General features: G+C 38.8%; 1 protein-coding gene across 1 annotated transcript in view; it reads left to right on the top strand.

Moving 5' to 3' along the window:
• rsu1 (Ras suppressor protein 1) overlaps positions 1 to 9428 on the top strand; it is a 144256-nt gene extending 134828 nt beyond the window's left edge. Inside the window, exon 9 of the mRNA XM_060825560.1 lies at positions 8911 to 9428. Coding sequence (XP_060681543.1) covers positions 8911 to 9013 — 103 coding nt within the window. The 3' untranslated portion in view covers positions 9014 to 9428. The remainder of the gene's footprint in view (positions 1 to 8910) is intronic.
• The last annotated feature ends 10629 nt before the right edge of the window (positions 9429 to 20057 follow it).

Raw genomic sequence — 20057 nt, 5'->3', positions numbered from 1 at the left:
CAACACACAAAAAAAGACACATTATTGATTCTTGCATCTCCATTGGTAATTGAACCTAGACCTAATGATTTTGAGGGGAGTTTTGATTGAAGTGTCTAGAATTATGGCAGATTGAAGTCAAGAAGACAAGGAAAAGCTGGTCTCATTAACTGATGTTAAGAGGACAGTGGACCACAGATTCAAAGTTTTAGTGGATACGAGATCGCAGAAATGAGAAGACTTTTAAAATGTATCAAGTGTTCATAGCCTGGAATACTGCTACAAAAGTGGTAGAAATTAAGGAGGATGAATCATTTAAAAAGAAAAATCGATGAAAACTTGCAGAAATAAACTTCGCAGGGCTTGGAGATAAGGCAGTGGAATGGGATTAATTGGACAGCTCTACTGAGAGTCAGTATGGCCTCCTGTATTATAATGACTATCAGTTTCAAACTTTATCTCTCTCTGTCTCTGATCTAGACTTAATTATTAATGTTCAGAAATATCTAGTTAATAAATCAGCCTCTTAATATTGATCTTGGGTTAAATCTTGTTTTTTCAGAAAAGATTCTTGGAAAGATTGATTTTTAATTGTTCTATGAAATGTAAAAGCATCAATTACCTACATTAGACTGCTTAGACTAGCTCATTGATTAGATAATACTGCATGGTTCAATGTGATGGGGACACAGTCACACTTTAGGCTTCCATTCAAATGGGCAAGATACTTGATTAATTTTCACAATCACTCAAAGTTTCATATTCATACCACTTTTTTTTAATATAAAGTGTTCAACATACACTGGCCTCGGCCTTCCATTGGCCAGACAATTGTTAAGCTAATGTCGGTCAGAGTTTCACATGGGGACTCTATTTAGCACATTTTGAAGGAACTGCCTGCAAAATTGAGTTTTCTGCTGAGTAATCCCTCTACACCTGGAACCTTCAGAAATTCTCATTTAAGTCAGAGATTCAGAGTTCCCATGAATTTACGTAAAATAGTCATTCAGGAAAAGTTAGACTATTAAGAACATGATCTAATTCTTGACCAACTATTCAACAGACCCTATACTTCCCTGACACACACCAATGACGCCTTCCTCACCAGGTCCCTAACCCAACATCTCCCAGGATCCTCCCCCATCCACCAGACCATAAACATTCCTCTGTCGCCAGCACACCCGCCCCAGCCCCAATCTGACCAGCTTGGTGCCAGACAGGAGCCTTCTTGATTGTAATCAAGACACCAGCACTGCAGCCCCTTTGATTGGACCAGCAGCATCTCCAACCCACCCACTGTCCATAAATGGGCAGTGAGCATGGTACACCCAGCTTTGGAGGTTACCGTTGGACATGCAGGTTCAGGACCATCTAGTGAACCTAGTGTCAGGGTCCCAAAGTCTGTGTTAAAATTCAGCTCCCAGAATCTTGCAACACGAAAGGCCTTTTTAAATGTGCAACAGTTATCCAATTAGTTTCAATTCCACAGCTTTCTCCTGCTGAACCTACAACTTTTTGTTTTCATTTTAAAGTATATGAAAATCAGTTTTGAATTAGTTCCGGACATCCTTCCAAATCACCATTAGAACTCAACAAAAGCAAAATTCTGTCATTGCTGGAGATCTAAAACATTAAAAAAATGTGCTGGAGAAACTCAGTAGGCCTGGTAGCATCTGTGGAGACAGAAACAGAATTAACATTTCAAGTCCAATATGATTTTGTTTTGCAACATCGTAACAGATTACAAAATAAATCTCATTATTTTCTCCTTGTTTTGCAAATTAAATGTCTCCTACCTGACCTACCCACCAGTAAAGATAGTATCTCTAATTCTTGCAGAAAATCTCCTCAGAATTTGAACATCTCAATGAATTCTCCCTTTAAAAACTTTCTTGCTTTAAGAAAAACAATCCCACCAGTGCTCACTCTCCACATAGTGAAAATCCTTCATCCCTAGCATCGTTCAAGTTAATCGCTTCTGCACCCTCTCCAAGGCCTTGACAACCTTCCTAGACATGATGGTTAGAGTCTGCTACAATGCTGCAGCTTACACCCAGTCAGGGATTTACAAGGGTTTAGACTAATTCCCTTGCTGTGTCTATTTATACCGGCAAAGCTCCCATATGTCTTTTGTGTAACAGTTTGATCAACCTGCCCTCACACCTTCAAAGATTTGTCTGCCTTTATTTTTAGCTTGTATTTTCTGTCACTGTTTTTAGTGTCACAAGTAATTGCATTTGTCTTGAGAATTCAATTTCTACCACTTTCAGATTATAATTTACTGCATTCAGGAAAACCATTCCCTATACCAGTAATGGATCAGCACTATGCCCATTCACTTGCTCTGGAATCCCAGCATGAAATGAATTGTCTTCTTTGGATTGCACAATTATAGTGACTTTTTGAAAAGATGCATCACTAGAATACTGAAGGCTACAGATTTTAATTCAAGGCACCATCTGATGTATGTCTGGCTGACAGGGGCAGGAAGGTGGAATGTGCATCTGTGATCACACAAATCATTCAAAAGTTTCACATTGATACTTTATTTTTTTTAAAAATATGTTCACTTAGTTGCAATGATCTTTAAATTATTCATAGAATAATAAAACCAGACACCATAGAAGGCAGTCATTTGACCCATTGTGCCCATGCCAGCTCCTTGAAAGAGTTATCCAATTAGCCCCATTTCCTACTTTCCTTCCCTCCCCAATATTAATATAATTCTTTTCCAGCATGCATTTGTCAAAAAGGGTGTCTGTTTGCTCGGTTTCCTTTCATTTCCAAAGATTAAGTTAAAGCTAGCTTCCAAAATTAAATCTGTTTTGCACACTGGTTTATAATTGCTCTTTAACACATTTGACTTTGCACGTCGTGGTAGATCATCTGTGACTTCCTGGCTTGCCATTTTTTGTGGTAATTTGGACACAGTAGATTTAATGAGGATACAGAACGAATCCATAACTTTTATTTGGAAGAGTCACATGTCAACACAGTTTGGTGAGAATCCTTTACTTTGCATGTATCCTCCTTCTAATTTTCATTTTCTATCTTCTCAATTTTCCTAGATTCTACACTAGCATTGGAAGGTAATAAAAGTGATCTCCACTATTTAGGAAAGAAAGGATTAAGATAACATGGAACAATAAATCGATTAGTTGAACATCCCAAGTGCTAATATCTGTTATTAGGTTGTGATATAGAAAATCATATTATAGCCATATTGACAGATCTTTTGTAGCTTTTGAGGATATAGTTATTGGTTACTGGATATTGCATGTTCAGACACATTTAATAAGGTGACACAAGAAGCTATTTCACATCATAAAATTAGAGTTTTATTAATTGGGGATAGAATGTGAACATCGATTGAGAATTGGCTAATAGTCAAAACATTGCAAATGAGTTGGTCATTTTTGGGTTGGATCAATATGCTACCACAATGATCAAACTGTTACAATATGTAACACATTTACAATTATTTCAATGAATTTGCTGTGGGGAGTATCAGGGATATAAGATTACTGATGCAAAGATAGGTGGGAAAGTAAGTGATGTAAAAAAGGCTGCAAAGGACAAAGACATGTTGAGTGAATGGGCAGAAATCTTAGAATTCTCCTCCAGAGAACCATGGGTACTCAGTCACTTGGTATATTCAAGGAGGGTTTGATAGATTTTTATATACCAAGGGAATTACGACAGGCAACAGAGCTTCAGGATCAGCCATCACTCTACTCTAAGGCAGAGTGAACTCAGCAGGCCAAATAGCATCTTCTGCTCCTGTCTCTTGCACTGTTACAAATTAATGATCTGTCCTTTCCTGTAAAGTTTGTTTCTCTTATTCATTTGAAGGATGAACACTAGGTTATGTGAAATATAACATGGAGAAGTTTGAAGTTATCCCTTTTGAGTGAAAAGTAGAAATGCAGAGTTTTGTAAGAGGAGAGATTAGAAAATGCTGGTATTCAGAGGTCCTTAACTTCCTATTGTACAAATCCCAGAAAGTGAATATACAGAAATAGCAGTACTGTAGACCCCCCTACATGTTCCAAGACCTCCTATGGAAGCCAGAAACTGCAGATAGGTGCAAAACTATTCGTTTAAATGGGAAATTTACCTTCCTGGTAGTCTCCTGGTCCCTCGTTCTGGAATGCTCCCTATAATATGTTCGAGCCATGGTAAACCACGGGTAACTGAAACTGCAGCAACCAGACCCACGGATACGGGGGTTATCCTATAACTAGAAGCTCAAATGTTACCTAGTCAGCGTTGGGGATGGCGAGGCAGTGAGCCCAATGTGGAGGAGAACGAGCTCAGAACAAGGAGATCAAACCCAGCGCAGCAGCTATACAGGTGCCCTGGCATCTGCACCGGCAATGGCCGGCAGTGTGAGGTCTCCCAGCAACTGCAGGGCAAGGTCATGTCCAACACACAGAGGATATCTGGGGAGTGTGAGCCCATCATGGCTAAGCACTTAAAAGTTCAACATTACAGTCCTTCTTCACTATATGTCCTTGTTTTTCTACATTGTACCTAAGCATTTGTGCCTCAGTACCTTTGTAACTAAAAATGGTGACATTGTACATTTTTCACTGTACTCATGTATCCCTGTACTTGAGTTTAGGTGACAATAAAATCTAATTCTAGTTCTTATTTCAAGGGGATCGGAATATAAGAGCAAAGTTTTGCTATAAATTTCAAGTTGCCTTAAATGAGATCTGGTCTCCTTTCTTAAGGATATACATCTCCTTAAGGGAGTGAACAGAAATTAAATAAAACTGATTCCTAAGTTGAGCAGGTTCTACTGAGAAGTTGATTGGGCAAGCTAGGCTGATATACATTGGAGTTTAGAAGAGCAAGAGGCAATCTCATTGAAGCATGAAGTGCATAAAGGGTTTGACCGGATAGAATTTGGGAAGCTGTTTCCATTGGGTTGGAAATGTAAAGTGAAAGATCAGCTGTTTAGGACTGAGAGGAGGAGAAGCTTCTTCACTCAAATGGTTGTAAATCTTAGAATTCTCCTCCAGAGAACCATGGGTACTCAGTCACTTGGTATATTCAAGGAGGGTTTGATAGATTTTTACATACCAAGGGAATTACGACAGGCAACAGAGCTTCAGGATCAGCCATCACTCTACTCTAAGGCAGAGTGAACTCAGCAGGCCAAATAGCATCTTCTGCTCCTGCTCCTGTCTCTTGCATTGTTACAAATTAATGATCTGTCCTTTCCTGTAAATTTTGTTTCTCTTATTCATTTGAAGGATGAACACTAGGTTGGCATTTATTGCTCATTCCTAATTGTCCTGAGATGGTGTTTATGGGCTGCTTTCTTTAAACTGGTGAATCTATGAACCAGAATGCTGTTAGATTGGATTTATTTATTGTCATCCGTATTTTGTTACAAAACACAGTGAAAAAAGTGTTGTATAGTGTTGCTGCTCTTCAGCATTATCCTAAAGCACAGAAAACTAAACCAGAACATAGAATATGAAGGCAGACAAATAAATAAAGAAAGAAAAGTATTCAACTTTACAGTCCTTCTTGTTAAGTGCTCCACCATGGGGTTGGTGACCAAGCAATGATCCCCTTCAGCGGCACCTCCCCTCCACCGATATCCTCGCCACTGATTCCTCACTGAACTTCATCAATGCAGGCACTCCTGATGCTTCCAGGCTTTGTACTGAGCCCAAACTCACCTCTGCTATGTCATGAGTTGGCACTGGGCTTGCTCATTGCCAATAATTATCATCCCCGTGAGCGAGCTCTTCAACAAGAGGTTAGGTAAAGTAAAAGAAAAGCAAAGAAATGAGATGAGAGAAAAGAAAAGCGGATGGAGCAGATGAGTCCCAGACTCAGAAGCCCCACTCCACCGCCATCTTACCTGTTAGGAAAGGATTTTGACTTGACAGTAGTGAAAGAACAGTAATATCATTCAGGATAACGATGTGGCTTGGAGTGGATTTTGCAGGTTGTGGTGTTACCATGCATCTGCTATTTTTCCTTCTGGCTGTTAGACAGTTGATGTTGTCGATGGAGATTCTATGAGTTGTTAGTGTTTTGTGTAGATGGTGCAAAGATACATAAATTTGCTAGGGTTTTTGTGTCATTGCTGACCACCCTCCCAGTACTTTGTGAGCAGTATACATAATGAGGAAAAAGGCTGAATGTCAGTTGATGACTCCAAAATGGAGAGACTGCATTGCAGCAGTCAGTAATAGCTAGAAACCAGAACGCTGTGCCTAGTTAAGGTTCTTCTTCTGTCCCTAACCAAAGGACATTGACAATGATTGTAGCACCTCAACCACCAGCTATCAGTTAACCTGAAATCAAATAACTCAACACAGAAACATGGACCCTTGTTTTTTTTGTTGGGCCTCTTGATCTGCTCACTTGATAAATCCGGTGTGTAAGCAGAATTTCCATTTTCTCAGTATTACCTAATCTGGGAAGTTAGGGATGGGTAGTGAATGCTGGCCCAACCTGTGATGCTCTCATTCCATGAACACATCAAATAAATTTGTCATTGTTCAATTGTTTGTGCCTATCAGTGCATGTCACTGCCAGCTAATTCTTGTGTGGATGCTATATGATGATGTGATCTTCCACCACAATGATCCTTCAAACCAGTGCAAAGCTAGCAAACTTTGTTGAGGGATTTGGCAATTTTAATCAGTGTAGTTTATTTCATTTTTGGTTTGAATAATTTGATTGATTAGTTTATTTTTGGTAAAATCTACTCCAATTTAGTATTGGTTTTGAAGCAGTTACATAAAGAATTTAAATCCTATTTGTTTCTTTTATTCCTGTGCATTTGTCATGATTTTATGATTGGTGACATAGAAATTCATTGGATTGTTAATTACTGTTTTAATGAACATAATATTCTACTAAATTTCATGTGATTTAATTAAAAGTTCTTAAAATGTGAGACTTAAGAGAGCAGAAATAAGCTGTGTTTATTGATTCCTCCTGAATTTATTAAAGCTGCTGTATTCTTCCAGTCCCCTGAGACACTGCCTGCTGAACTGTGTGCAATCCAATGACAGCTTAGACCTCTGATACATAACCAAAGGTCTCAGCTAATATCCTCGCTATCATCTCCACCTGTTTTTATTAAGTTAGTACATTGTTGTTAGTAGACTAAAAATTTAATGAGCATCTTTCCAATTGATTATCTTTTAAGATTGTTCATTCCAACCACCATCTTCCCAATCTTCTTACCCTGGTCACATAAGCAAGCAGCAGTGTTTTCGTTCTGAATAAAATTAACATAACTCGACTGCAAATTTTTGCACTATGCTGTAGATCTGCAAAAATATTATGCGCACTGTAAATTGATTTAAATTTTTGTATTGTTATCAATAATACAAAATATTGTAAAAAGTTGAATGGGTAAACCTTTTTAAATCTGTTTTAAAATGATGCAGCTATTGAATTACTAAAATTAAATATAACCATATTTATAAACATTTAATTGGAGATAATTTATGAAACAATTTCATAAAATAGCAGGCAACCCAGAATCTCTACATTTCAACATATACAAATAATTTAACTTGTGTAAAGCAGGATTATGTATGTGTTTTCAACCTGACCTAGTACTGCAAATTTTGTTTGCTACAGACTGATCATCTTTTTCAAACCATTCCACAAAAGTAATATACTACAGATACTGAAAATCTGAAATAGAAACAGATAATGCTCAAAATGCTCAGGTCTGGCAGTATTTGCAAGTGGAGAAATAGAGTTAACAAACCAAATTTTCTCTTCAACCCCTGAGGTTAATGAGCAGACAAATGCGTGCTTCCCAGTCTCTCACCTTGGGTCCACCTAAAAGGAGCTCTCCATGTTGGGAGGGTCAGAGGGTCTAGCTACCCACCCGCTAGCAGCAGGCAGTTCATTATGCTAAATAAATGGTCTTTTAAGAGTACTCTACAGATGCAAACTTGCATTTTCCAATCAATATTATTCATGGCAGACCAAGATGGACAATTCACAATTCTCCACCCAGCCAGAAATGCATCCTTGCATCCACTGCAAATATGGACCATGGCTACAACTATTGGGCATCCAATTAAACAGTTATGCATGATGATGATGATGTTAAGTGTAAAAAATTTAAAGCTTTACAGAGAGTACTTCTCGCGCTCTTGCCTCCATGAACAGCTTCCATCTTTGACAACTGGTCTGCCAGTTACACAGTACTGGAGGTCTCCTTCTGACTGTCCAGTAAAAGTGCACACAAGTCACTGACTGATCTGCTAGTCACCCAGCCTCTGAAGCCGAAGTAGGGTTGAGACCTGGCAATGCAGCCAACGTGAAGTGCTGACCCCACGCGAGATCCAGCCGCATGTTTCAAACCGGTGGTCTTCCATCAGATTTAATTAAAGCCCACAAGCCTGTAAAGTTAATAGCAGTTCTGGCAGGCTCTATGCAGAGGGAAATGTTAAGTATTTCCAATATTTTGATTTTTGTAGTCTGTGTTTTTAAGATTGTTTGATGGTTCTTAATGGTAAATAAGTAGCTGCTGAAAGAACTTTAAGTATTTGTAATTGGAACAAATAAGGAGTCTAAATTCTTAATTGCTCACTAAATTTAAGTTAAAATCTTCCTAAATAATAATTTGTGTGCTCTGGCTCTCCCGCCTCTTATTTGCAGGATATTTTGTCAACATTTAATCGGCAGTATTTATTAATGTGGCACTGATGGCTGTGTAGCTTTCCTGAAGCCGTCAATCATGGTGAAATAGCCTGGCAGACCTCTGCTACTATTTCTCTCTGTCACTGTATTGACCCCAAGGGCTTTCTGGTTAGGCATGAAGCTCAGATTACTGCAAATTGCTCGTCTATTTCTGCAGTTGTCTGTAATAGGGTTGCTTTAATTTGTTTTTGTTAATTTTGCTAATTTTACAAGCTTTCTATTTTCTTACAGCCTTTATGGTCGGCACATGCAAGCAAACCCTGAACCTCCAAAGAAAAGCAATGACAAGTCCAAGAAGATAAGCCGGAAGCCTTTGGCTGCAAAGAACAAATGAAAACGTTGATGGATTTTCATCTTGCTATTGAACTCTTCTAGCATGCGCCCCTGATGTGTATTAATTACTTCAACTATCTTAACATGTTATGCCAGGAACAGTATATGGGTTTTTTTGTGCCTTAGGTATTTTTAATGGCTTCGTAGCTTGAGGTGATACCTCAGTTTTAACATTCTTTCCATAATTGCCATGAATGGCTTTTGTTACCAGTAACTACATTTTGGGTGACCCCATCTCGCTCCCCACCATTATCTTCTATTCACAAATCTTGGACAGAATAGGTTAATTATGCTCTAAGAAATGCAACCATTTGTACGTGCTGTCACATGTGCTTTCAGAATTGTTCTTTTGCTAATGCAGTATCTGAATTTTTAATGCTTTTATGATGTTTAAGTAAAATCTCTATTTATATGTATCATTCAGTGTCTTTTCTTTTATAAATTGGATAATTGCATTTCATTTCCAAAATGGATAATCGTATCTGTTGACATGTTAGAAAAAACTAAAGCATCTACTTCAGGTAAGAAAAACATGGAAACATAGAAGATAGGAGCAGGAATAGGCCATTTGACCCTTCAAGCCTGCTCCACCATTCAGTAGGATCATGGCTGATCATTGAGCCTAATACCCTAATCCGACCCTTCTGCCTTATCCCCGGATCGCTTTAACTACAAGAAATATATCTCCCTCCTTGAAAACAGTGTTATTTGGCCTCAACCACTTTCTGTGAATTCCTCAGGGTCAGGATTCTCCCTGGGTAAAGAAATATTTCATCATCTCAAATCTAAATAGTTTATCCCCTAAACTTTGACCCCGGTTTTGGAATCCCCAACCATCAGGAACATCCTTCCTGCATCTAACCTGTCTCGCCCTGTTAGAATTTTATATGTTTTTACGAGATTCTTCCTCATTCTTCTAACCTCCTGTGAGTACAATTCTAACTAAATCAGTTTCTCTCTATACATCAGACCAGCCATCCCAGGAAACTGAGAAACATGCACTGCATTCCCTCTATAGTAAGAAATCTCTCCTCATATTAGGAAACCAGACTGGACATAATTTTAGGTGTGACATCTCCAATGCCCTTTATAATTGCAGCAAGACATCTTTGTTCCTCTACTCAAATCCTGTTCTATGAAAGCCAATGTGCAGTTTACCATCTTTACTGCCTACTACACCTACACACTTTCAGCAACCAGTACACAAGGACACATTGAGCATTCCCCTCTCTCAATTTATGGCTAATCAAATAATAATCTGCCTTACTATTTTTACTACCAAAGTGTATAATATCACATTTGTTGACATTATACTACAGCTGAAAAAGGGTCACTGGACCAGAAATGTTGATTCTGCTTTCTCTCTGGAAATGCTGCCAGAGGTTCTCCAGCAACTTCTGTTTTTGTTTCAGATTTCCAGAATCCACAGTTTCTTTTTTGGCCAGTCACTTAGCCCGCCCAAATCATACTGTCACATCTCTGCATCCTCCTCACAACTAACTCTTCCACCTAGCTTTATGTCATCTACAAGTTGAGATATTCCATTTAGTTCCCTCAACTAAATCATTAACATATATTGTGAACAGCTGTGGTGATACTACCAATCCCCACTAGTCACCAACCGCTAATCAAAAACAAAGAGTGGTGCGTGTATAGAATGAGCTGCGACAATTACAACATTTAAAAGGCATCTGATGGGCTCATGAATAGGAAGGGTTTAGAGGGATATGGGTCAAATGCTGGTAAATGGGACTAGATTTATTAAAGGGTATCAAGTCTGCACGGATGAGTTGGACCTAAGGGTCTGTTTCCATGCTGCAGATCTCTGACTCGAAGGGTTGTTTTCCCATTTAATTTAGAGAATTTGCAAATTGTTCCCATTCTGTTGCCCTATTTATTCCTACTCTGTTTTATTTCTGCTAACCATTTTCAATCCATCTCAGTACACAACCCCTAATTCCACGTGCTTTAGTTTTACACATTAATCTTTTATGTTGGATTTTGGACTTGCTGAATGTTTTTGACAAATCAACCACACCCATTGGCTCCCCATGATCAACTCTACTAGTTTAATCCTCGAAGAATTCCAGCAACAAATTGAGGGGTCTATTTAGAGTGGAATGGAAGGGCTATTTCCCTTAGCAGAAAGGTTAAGAACAAGTATTCTAAAAGAAACTGATTGAATGATTTATTTGAGCAAAAGGATGATTTTTTTGGACCCCATAAGATGGTTAGTATTTGCCAGAGATGGTAGTAAAGACAGAAACTCTTTACCTGCAGGGTTGAGGCACAGAATCGAGAAAATTAAATAAGGCTGAATGGCCACATTGACCCAGTAGGCAGGGTGGATTCCATCTTCTGTACCATAAATCTCAATGAACAACTTGCAAATTCTAAATTAAATGGGAAACAACCCTGAGAGTCATAGAGATATGCAGCATGGAAACAGATCCCAAGGTCCAACTCGTCTATGCTAACCAGATATCCTTAATAAATTGACTCCCATTTTCCAGCATTTGGCCCATATCCCTCTGAACCCTTCTATTCATGTACCCATTAATGCCTTTTAAAATGTTGTAATTGTTACAGCTTCCACCACTTCCTCTGGCAGCCCATTCCATACATGCACCACCCTCTGTGAAAACATTGCCCCTTAGATGCCTTAAATCTTTCCCTTCTCATCTTAAACCTATGCCCTCTAGTTTATCGCTCCAGGAAAAATAGCTCCAGCCTCTCCGTATAGCTCAAATCCTCCAACCTGAAACCCTTGTTATGTTATTAGCACTGGCTTTTATTTAAAAGCATTTGTTACATTTGGAATTCTAAAAAAAGAAATTGAACTGTCAGATGTCTTAAATTCTAAGCATATAGCTGATGACCCAAATTTCAATTATTGCATAGTGTATGCTCCATCATCTTTTTAAATTATTTGCATGTCAATCTGTCTTTATTCCCATCAAAACATAAAAACTTCATAACATAACTGAGATGCATAACTTTCCAGCAAAGCTATGCCTATTGTCCTGTATTCTCCAAATGTTTGGTCATTCAACTGCATTGCTATGAATGGAATACTGGCTCAATATTGTGGTATACATTGTATATCAGTTCATTCCATGATCATCATACAATGTCTCACAAAAGGAATGACTGAATAATTTAGCTTTACATTTCCTTTCTGTCAGTGACTGACTGAAGAGAGATGGTTAAAAACACAATGTATAAACAGGTCAAAATTCATGAGTGAAATGTTAATTTTCAAAAACAACTGGTTTGGCCCTTTTTTTAAATCTCCAAATCAAGCCCTTCCTTCTTGACCCTGCCCATTGCTAATTTCAAGAGAGATGAGACAGGAGGCTGGAAACTATCCAGCCACCAGGAGGCAGGCTGTTCCCAGGCAAAAATAATTACCTGACCCTCCCGCAATTCATGCTCCAATCTATTTCCAAACCCCCTTTCAACTTGATAGTATAAGTTTACCAAGTCACATCAGCTCATACTTTCTATGCCCAATAGCAAGAAGCTTACTTACTCATTGTCAACAGTTTCTTCTGCATCATTCTTCACCCAACAGTGAGTGAGGCCAGGGGAGGAGATGGCCTTTGTTGTATTATCACTAGCTGATTAATCCAGAGACCCAGATAATGTTATGGAGACCTGGGTTCAAATCCTGTATGGGACAGATGGTGGAATTTGAACTCAATAAATACCCAGAATTAGAAGCCTAATTGTGATTATGAAGCCTTTATCAGTTGTTGGGAAAAAGCCCATTAGGTTCAGTGATGCAACTTAGAGAAGGAATTAAGTGGTCTGGCTGACACATGACTGTAGACTCACAGCAATATAGTTGTTACTTAACTGTGCTCTGGGCATTTAGGGATGGACAGTAAGTGCTGGCCTACCCAGAGATGCCCTCATCCCGTGAATGAGGAAAGAAGCCTGAATGTTAGACTGGTTCCTGGGTGGTCATTTTTATGGGATAGTTATAATGCTGTAGCTAAAACACCATAGCTTTGAGGCTATACAGACTTGCTGGCTCTTCTGATTAGAACCTCATTTCCTCCTACTCTATCCAACCATTTACTGGATTGGATTTCTGACCCATGTAAACGGTTGAAGGGAGCTTTGGACTTGTGTCAGAGCAGGATTCAAGATAAGCAGGGAACGCATGTGCAGCTGTCAGCTAAGTAATTAAAATATTCAAATAGCTAAGTAAGTAGTATTTTAACTCTCAGTTCCTGCTTTAAAACAGCCAGGGCATCTGTTTCCCAACCTGTCAGCTACCCACCAGGTTCACAAGGTAAGCACACAGCAGGGAGAGCTTCTTCAGTGAAGCTGACAAGCTGGGAAGACCTGCTGCAGCTCCCTGTATTTATTATCACTTATTTAATGAGTGTACAGTTCGTGCTTGTTGGATCTGTGGTGTTTGAATTTTCAATCATTCTCATTTCTTAATGACCAATTAATGACTATCTCTATGAACAATGAGTTACTCGGGTGAGAACACTACTTTCTCATCGATGCAAGTCTCTGTTTTGTCAAATGATGAGCTCTCTGTCATCTTGGCTCCATTAAGAATACTTTTGTTGTTATTCCTGATGAAGGGCTCTTGCCTGAAACATAGATTCTCCTGCTCCTCAATGTTGCCTGACCTGCTGTGCTTTTCCAGCACCACACTTTCAACTCTGATCTGCAGTCCTCACTTTCTCCTCTATTAACAATAGTCTAACTTGTTCAGTACTTTGCCTGCTGATTTGTATTGGACTGGTACTTTAAGAGCTGCTTGCAGCTCAAAATCTCATGTAATTCTTTGCTAGTCATAACTATTTGCTTGTAAATCTAGAATTTTAAGCTAGTAACTAAAGATTCTTAATCTTAACATTACATGGTTGCCATGCACAACTGGAATGCACAACTCTAACAAAAGCAAAATGCTGTGGATCCTGAAGTAAAAGCAGATCATGCAAATCAATGGAAAGAAATTAATTGGGTGGTTCTTCAAAATGGTGGCCAGATACAAATATGAAAATCCCACTCCTGTTTCCAACAGATCCTATTTTTAATTCCTCCACACCCCCCTCCCCACCACATCAAAAGTATTGAGATCACCTAGACCCTAACTTATTTCATATTTCACGGCAAGTGTGAGGTGCTGTGTTCCGGAAGTAATTTGATTGGTTGCACTACTCAGCTTTAAGCAAAGCACACTTGTTCCAACCCTATAGTTAAAATATAAATAAAAGAAAGAAGAATGGGAATAACAACACAATTGGAAAACTTTACAGAATAACATATATTATTTAACTACGAAACAATATAGTAACATCCTATAACACACACTTGACAAAGGCAAATTCAGTAAAATAGATTGTCTCAGCAGAGCCACTCCACATTTTAGCTGTAACACATCGAGGAATAACAGCTTCCACATGCAGCTCAAGACACCAGCAACTTCTGAAACCTAAACTAAAACCCTGGTTCTGGAGGAGTCTGACTCCACCCATTCAGGCTGCTTATATTGTTCCATTTCTTTTAAAAAAAACAAGGCCTCACAAGCTGTTTATTGGCTTGGAGCAAACTGCTCAACACCACTGTCTCAACCTCCCTTCATTAAAAAAAAGGAAAAAATATATCTCTTAAAGCCATAATATCGTCACCATCGGTAGGAAGAGGGCAAAATTTGGGAGAATGGCAAAAGAAGTCAAGTAAGACCTTTCTCAACATTGACAGAGAATTGAGTTTTTCAACTAATTTTTGGCTCTTCATGTAGAGGTGAGGTGCTGAATATCAGACACTCCACCATTTGCCTTGGTTCTTTCTGGCTGAAAGTGGCCTGTTTTGCCCTGGAATGAGAAAGGAAGTCGAATCGAGAAAATGAAAGTGGGAGGCATGGTTTTTAGTACTTGTGCAGGTGAGGGAATAGTGGTGAGGTGCCCTGAGTTAATGAGTAGGCAGTGCAGAAGGCATATACAGGGTTAGTGATGTGAGGGAAGATGTTTCATACAAGAGTGAGAATGATAGAGCATATGCCTTTTTGGGGAGGTGGCTGCAGTAGCAGAGATAAAATGAATGTAAGATAACACAAAGAAAATGCAGACACCCACCCTGGTGCAGCTGAGAAGGTCATTGAATTTCTTCATGTACTGCTGAACATTCCTTCAGGCAGCAGAGCCTGCACTGACCGAGGTAGAAACTCAGTCTATGCGAGGAGATGTAGTGATTATGGGCTCCTCCACTACAGAAAGAGAATATTCCTTCACTGCACCACTACCTCCAACAAGAGCTCCAGGCCCCCATCTGCAACATGGGGCACCAATTTCCACTCACTTGCCATGTCTGGAGTAAATGTCACAAACCATGCAGGACAGTTTCAGTTTGACAGCACTTGAACTAGTTGCACAATAGTCTATTCAAAATGGCATCAGTGCCAGGGACCCCAGGCTGTGTATCCTGCCAGTGGGTGAGTACGTCCAGCTATAGCAAGTGTTAGAGGCACTGATGGCACATGGTTGGTATTTAATGAGGGAGTTTATGATAATAGCGTGAGAAAGATCACTGAATCTCATAGAAAGAAACCCTCCATGAAACTCAATAAAATGACACTTTCCCAAAATATAGTAATATTTAGCCCTCTGAGTTTGAGAGTGCTTGGTTGCCTTCATACAATACAATTAGCTAAACTGTGGAATCCTAATTTCATTTTGGTTAACAGCTCAAACATTGTTTTAAAGATTAGTGAGCTAGGAATTGAAGTTTGTTTTTACAAGATTTGAAGTTCGTAAGATTCAAAAGTTTTCAATGGGCTTTCATGAATGGGAGTTTTTAAAAATACAGTAAAGGCTGTAATTGACATTTAGACTTATATTTCATGACACCTAAATATTCTTGCCTATCTCTGGTTAATCTTTGACACCCCTGTAATAGGTTAACTCTGTATTGACCCAAAGCCTGCAAAAGTAGTTACCAGCAATTCATTAATTCTCGGAGCTCATATTTGATGGTGTATTGGCAGGAGAATGCTGTTCTTCCTCAGAAAACTTTAGGTTTTATTGACCCCCACCTTATTTCACAATGTACTATCTCTCCAACCTTGAATTACTGTATTTCGTACACTTTAAAAGAAATTTTCATCAATAATTTTAGCTTCATTTCATGATGACCACAGCATTACAGCTTTTACAATATCTGATCACTCATTGAGTTCCTAAGAGAGTTTGAATTTAAAAAGCTGCTTTCCCTTTTATAGCTGCAAACGTGTTGCTGGTCAAAGCACAGCAGGCCAGGCAGCATCTCAGGAACAGAGAATTCGACGTTTCGAGCATAAGCCCTTCATCAGGAATTTTTTACTCGAAGATTTTTACTTCCCTTTTATAGGCTTTGACAGAAATGTTGCATAGTTAACATGCAGTCAATTTCCCGATGATTTTTATTGACAATCTTCAACACTTTTTATTTTCAACATGAACATTCCATACCTTCCGAGCACATGCTTTGAAAATTAATGGACAAGTTATTTAGAAGATATTGAAACAAAATAAGTTGAATAGACAAAATAAGATTTCTCCCTTTGACAGCTCCATCGTACATCATTTTACAAAAGCTCCAGATGGGAGAGCAGAACGCTCTGCGACCTCCTTCTAAACAGATGGGGCAAAAATAATTTGCCGCATTATCTCCATAGATTTAAATGTTTAAATGAAACTAACACACTCTTCGTGAAAGGTTCAGCTTAGGTGTCCTAAAAGGGATCTTTGTCCAATTTCCTGGCACCTGTTCACACATTCTGTGCTGGCAGGATTGATTCTGCCAACAGAAAGTATACATGCAGAAGCCGTGATGAGAAAATTCATATACTGGTTTTGCTTTGTCTAGAAAATGATATAGCATCATGTGGCAGATCAGAAGAGTGCTCCCATTTATGCCAAGAGTGCTGCTTTTATATTGGACAAGGTTGTCAAAAATGATCATTCATGATTTTTCATTTGTGATTTCTTCTAGAAGATCAGAGGCAAACCAATCACTGCATGTGGGGAAATTGAACCCAATGGTTGCTTATTAGGTCCATTCAAGAAGTTACGAAATTGCATGAGCGTAAAACTGAGGAGAACAGTGTGCTCCTTCTGACTTCCCACCTCTTCCTCAGCCAAGCCATTTAAGAGGATCATTCACCACAGCTACTCCCCAATGCCACCGGCCACTGCTACTCTCTGCTCACCATCTCAACCGTAATTTCTCACATACCACACCTACTTACCCAAGATTTACTGCTTCTTTAAGAAGCTTCCATGTAATCCCAACTCTCTCCAAACACAATATAGAAAACATTCTATGGTGTTAGAAATACATCTAGCCCAGATCCATTCACAACAAATAATTTTTTTAATGTACAAACTGTCTGACCCGTATGAGGCTGTTGCCATTATAATGTTTAACATAGATTCCTCAGTTACTACAGGAAAGATATATAAATATTACCAGATAAGTAAAATGAATATCCAAGATTAATGCAAATTGTTGATAGCTTGTGTAATCTATTGGACTGTAGCCTGCAGTAACTTTCTCTTTAAATGATGGAGTACTTCATTGAAGTAGAATATTTAATGTAAGTTATTATTTACAATATACACACTTAGCGATGACTTCAGCAACATCAAATTGTGTCATAGTCTTTGTCTGGGTTTCTCCTAAGCACAAAGCAAAATGGGTCAGTACAGTCACCCATCCAAACATTGCTTGATCTACTGGACAGTATAACCCAAGCTCACTTTTGAGCAAGTCAAAACAAACTGGGTTTAGGCAAAATTCAGGAAACAATGAAATCACTTTGTGAAACAATATTTAACTGACAACTAACCTGGAAATTACCCCTCGGCCTCCAACAACTTTCACCCCATTTCCCATGTGCTTAAGGAATATAAGGACATAGAGGAATAATCAAGTCCTGTGCTAATATCAGCTCTTCAGTTTTATACAAAGCTCTGCATACAATACCCCTCAGTCACCTAGTTACCAAAAACAATCCATCACAGTCCTGATATTTATAACCTCTCTCATTACCATTGACTCCTGTAATAGGCTATTCCTACTTTGTGTGAAGAAATTTTATCTTAACTTCATGCTCACATTTTATACACCATTTTATATATAGGTACTTGCCCTAGGTTTGTCATTTTAATATTTGTCAATTTGTTGGAATGATAGTCACAAGATTTTAAGTTTCTCAAAAAAATTACTCAAATTCATATTTCGAAATCCTTCCTCATACATTTTTAATCTTTTAAATGACTAACATCATTTTAGGCAGTCCCTCAGTTTTGAGGATAACAGGTTTTCATGCTAGTTTGATAGGTTCTGAAATGAATAACACATCCATTATGTGATATGTAGACTCTGCCGGATGTAGGACAGTGTGTGCTTGGAAGGTGAGGTAGATGAGATCGTTGAATGTTCATACATTCCCTCCAATGCCTTAAGTTTGCTAATGCACATTCCATATAACAAAAACATACCTTTTTAAGTCTAGAATGACTTAGACTTAAATTACTACAACTTTTATTGACAAATGGACATTACAATCATCATAAATTGCATTCTGTATTTCTTAGTTGTTATTTGTAAAAACTAAAAGGTAATGGGATGAACTCTTTTATAAAGTGGCAAATATGCCAAGTACAAATGTAATGATTGGCAGGTGATGGTGAGACGCTCTGTGGCCTTTTCCCGTATAAATTCTTATAATTAGAAATTAATTGCAGTGCAGCGCCCTCTGCAGGGGATCTTGGGTTTGCATGTGCAGGCATGGAACAGTCATTTTCCTTAGCCAATCAGATTGAAAAATACTTCTTGGGACATGCAGATATTTAATGCAGAATCATATTCTGTGCCAGAGGTGTTCTCTAATAGCATTTAAGACATACTATGCCATTACGTCACACTCCAGGCCTTCAGCACTATTTTAAAGGCTGACACTCTTGTGTAGTACTGAAGAAGCTCTGTCCTATTAGAGCTGCTGTCATTGGATGAGGTGTTAGGATGATCCCCTGTCTGCCCTCCAGGTGTCATAGGAAATGGGAAATAGAACAATTTTGAAGAGGAGCAGAGAGCTATTGCCTGTGTACAGGCAATATTTATCCCTGAAAGACAGATTTGCTGTTTGTGCATGCTTGCTACACAAATTAGCTCAGCTGTTTGTACTGAAGTACTTTATTGACTTTATAACTCTTAGTGATGACTTTTGGTTCTGAAAAACATGAGATACAAACATACACATGACCACGTTTGTTGTACTCATACAAACAAGGAACAATAGTAGAACCCTCAGCCTTTTAAGTCTGTTCCACCGTTCCATAGATCTTGGCTGATTTGATCTTAACCTCAAATCCACAAACCTGCATAGCCCAATGGTAATAATTTCATCCCCTTGGTAATCAAGAATCTATTCACCTTGCCTTAAAAATATTTCAAAATTCTGCATCGATTGCTTTTTGAGGAAGGGAATTCCAAAGATGTTCAATCCTCTAAGAGAAAGCAAAATTCCTCATTTCTGTTTTAAATGGGTGACACCTTATTTTAAGCTACGACCCTTAATTCTAGATTCTCCCACAAGAGGAAACACCCTTTCCTCGGTCACCCAGTCAGTACCCCTCAGGATATTGTCTGCTTCAATTAAGTCATTTCTGACTCTTTGGCATGGGTGACACAGTAGCTCAGTGGTTAGCACCACTGCCTCCCAGGATTTGATTTCAACCTTGGATGACAGTCTGCGTGCACATTCTCCCTACATCTGTGCGAGTTTTCTCCTGGTGGTCTGGTTTCCTCCCACAGTCCAAAGACGTGTAGGCTAGGTGGGTTACCCATGGGAAATGCAGGAATGGGGTCGGGGGTTGGGTCTGGATGGGATGCTGTTTGGAGGGTTAGTGTAGACGAAATAGGCTGAATAGCCTGCTTCCACACTGTAGAGATTCTGTTTCCAGAGATTACAGCTGAGCCTGTCTAGGCCTTTTTGATAAAGCAATCTGCCCATTTCAGGTTTTAATCTTCCCAAG

The sequence above is a fragment of the Hemiscyllium ocellatum genome, chromosome 5 (assembly GCF_020745735.1).
Source record: "Hemiscyllium ocellatum isolate sHemOce1 chromosome 5, sHemOce1.pat.X.cur, whole genome shotgun sequence".
NCBI classification, from domain to species: domain Eukaryota; kingdom Metazoa; phylum Chordata; class Chondrichthyes; order Orectolobiformes; family Hemiscylliidae; genus Hemiscyllium; species Hemiscyllium ocellatum.
This window is presented reverse-complemented; position numbering and strand designations above follow the sequence as displayed.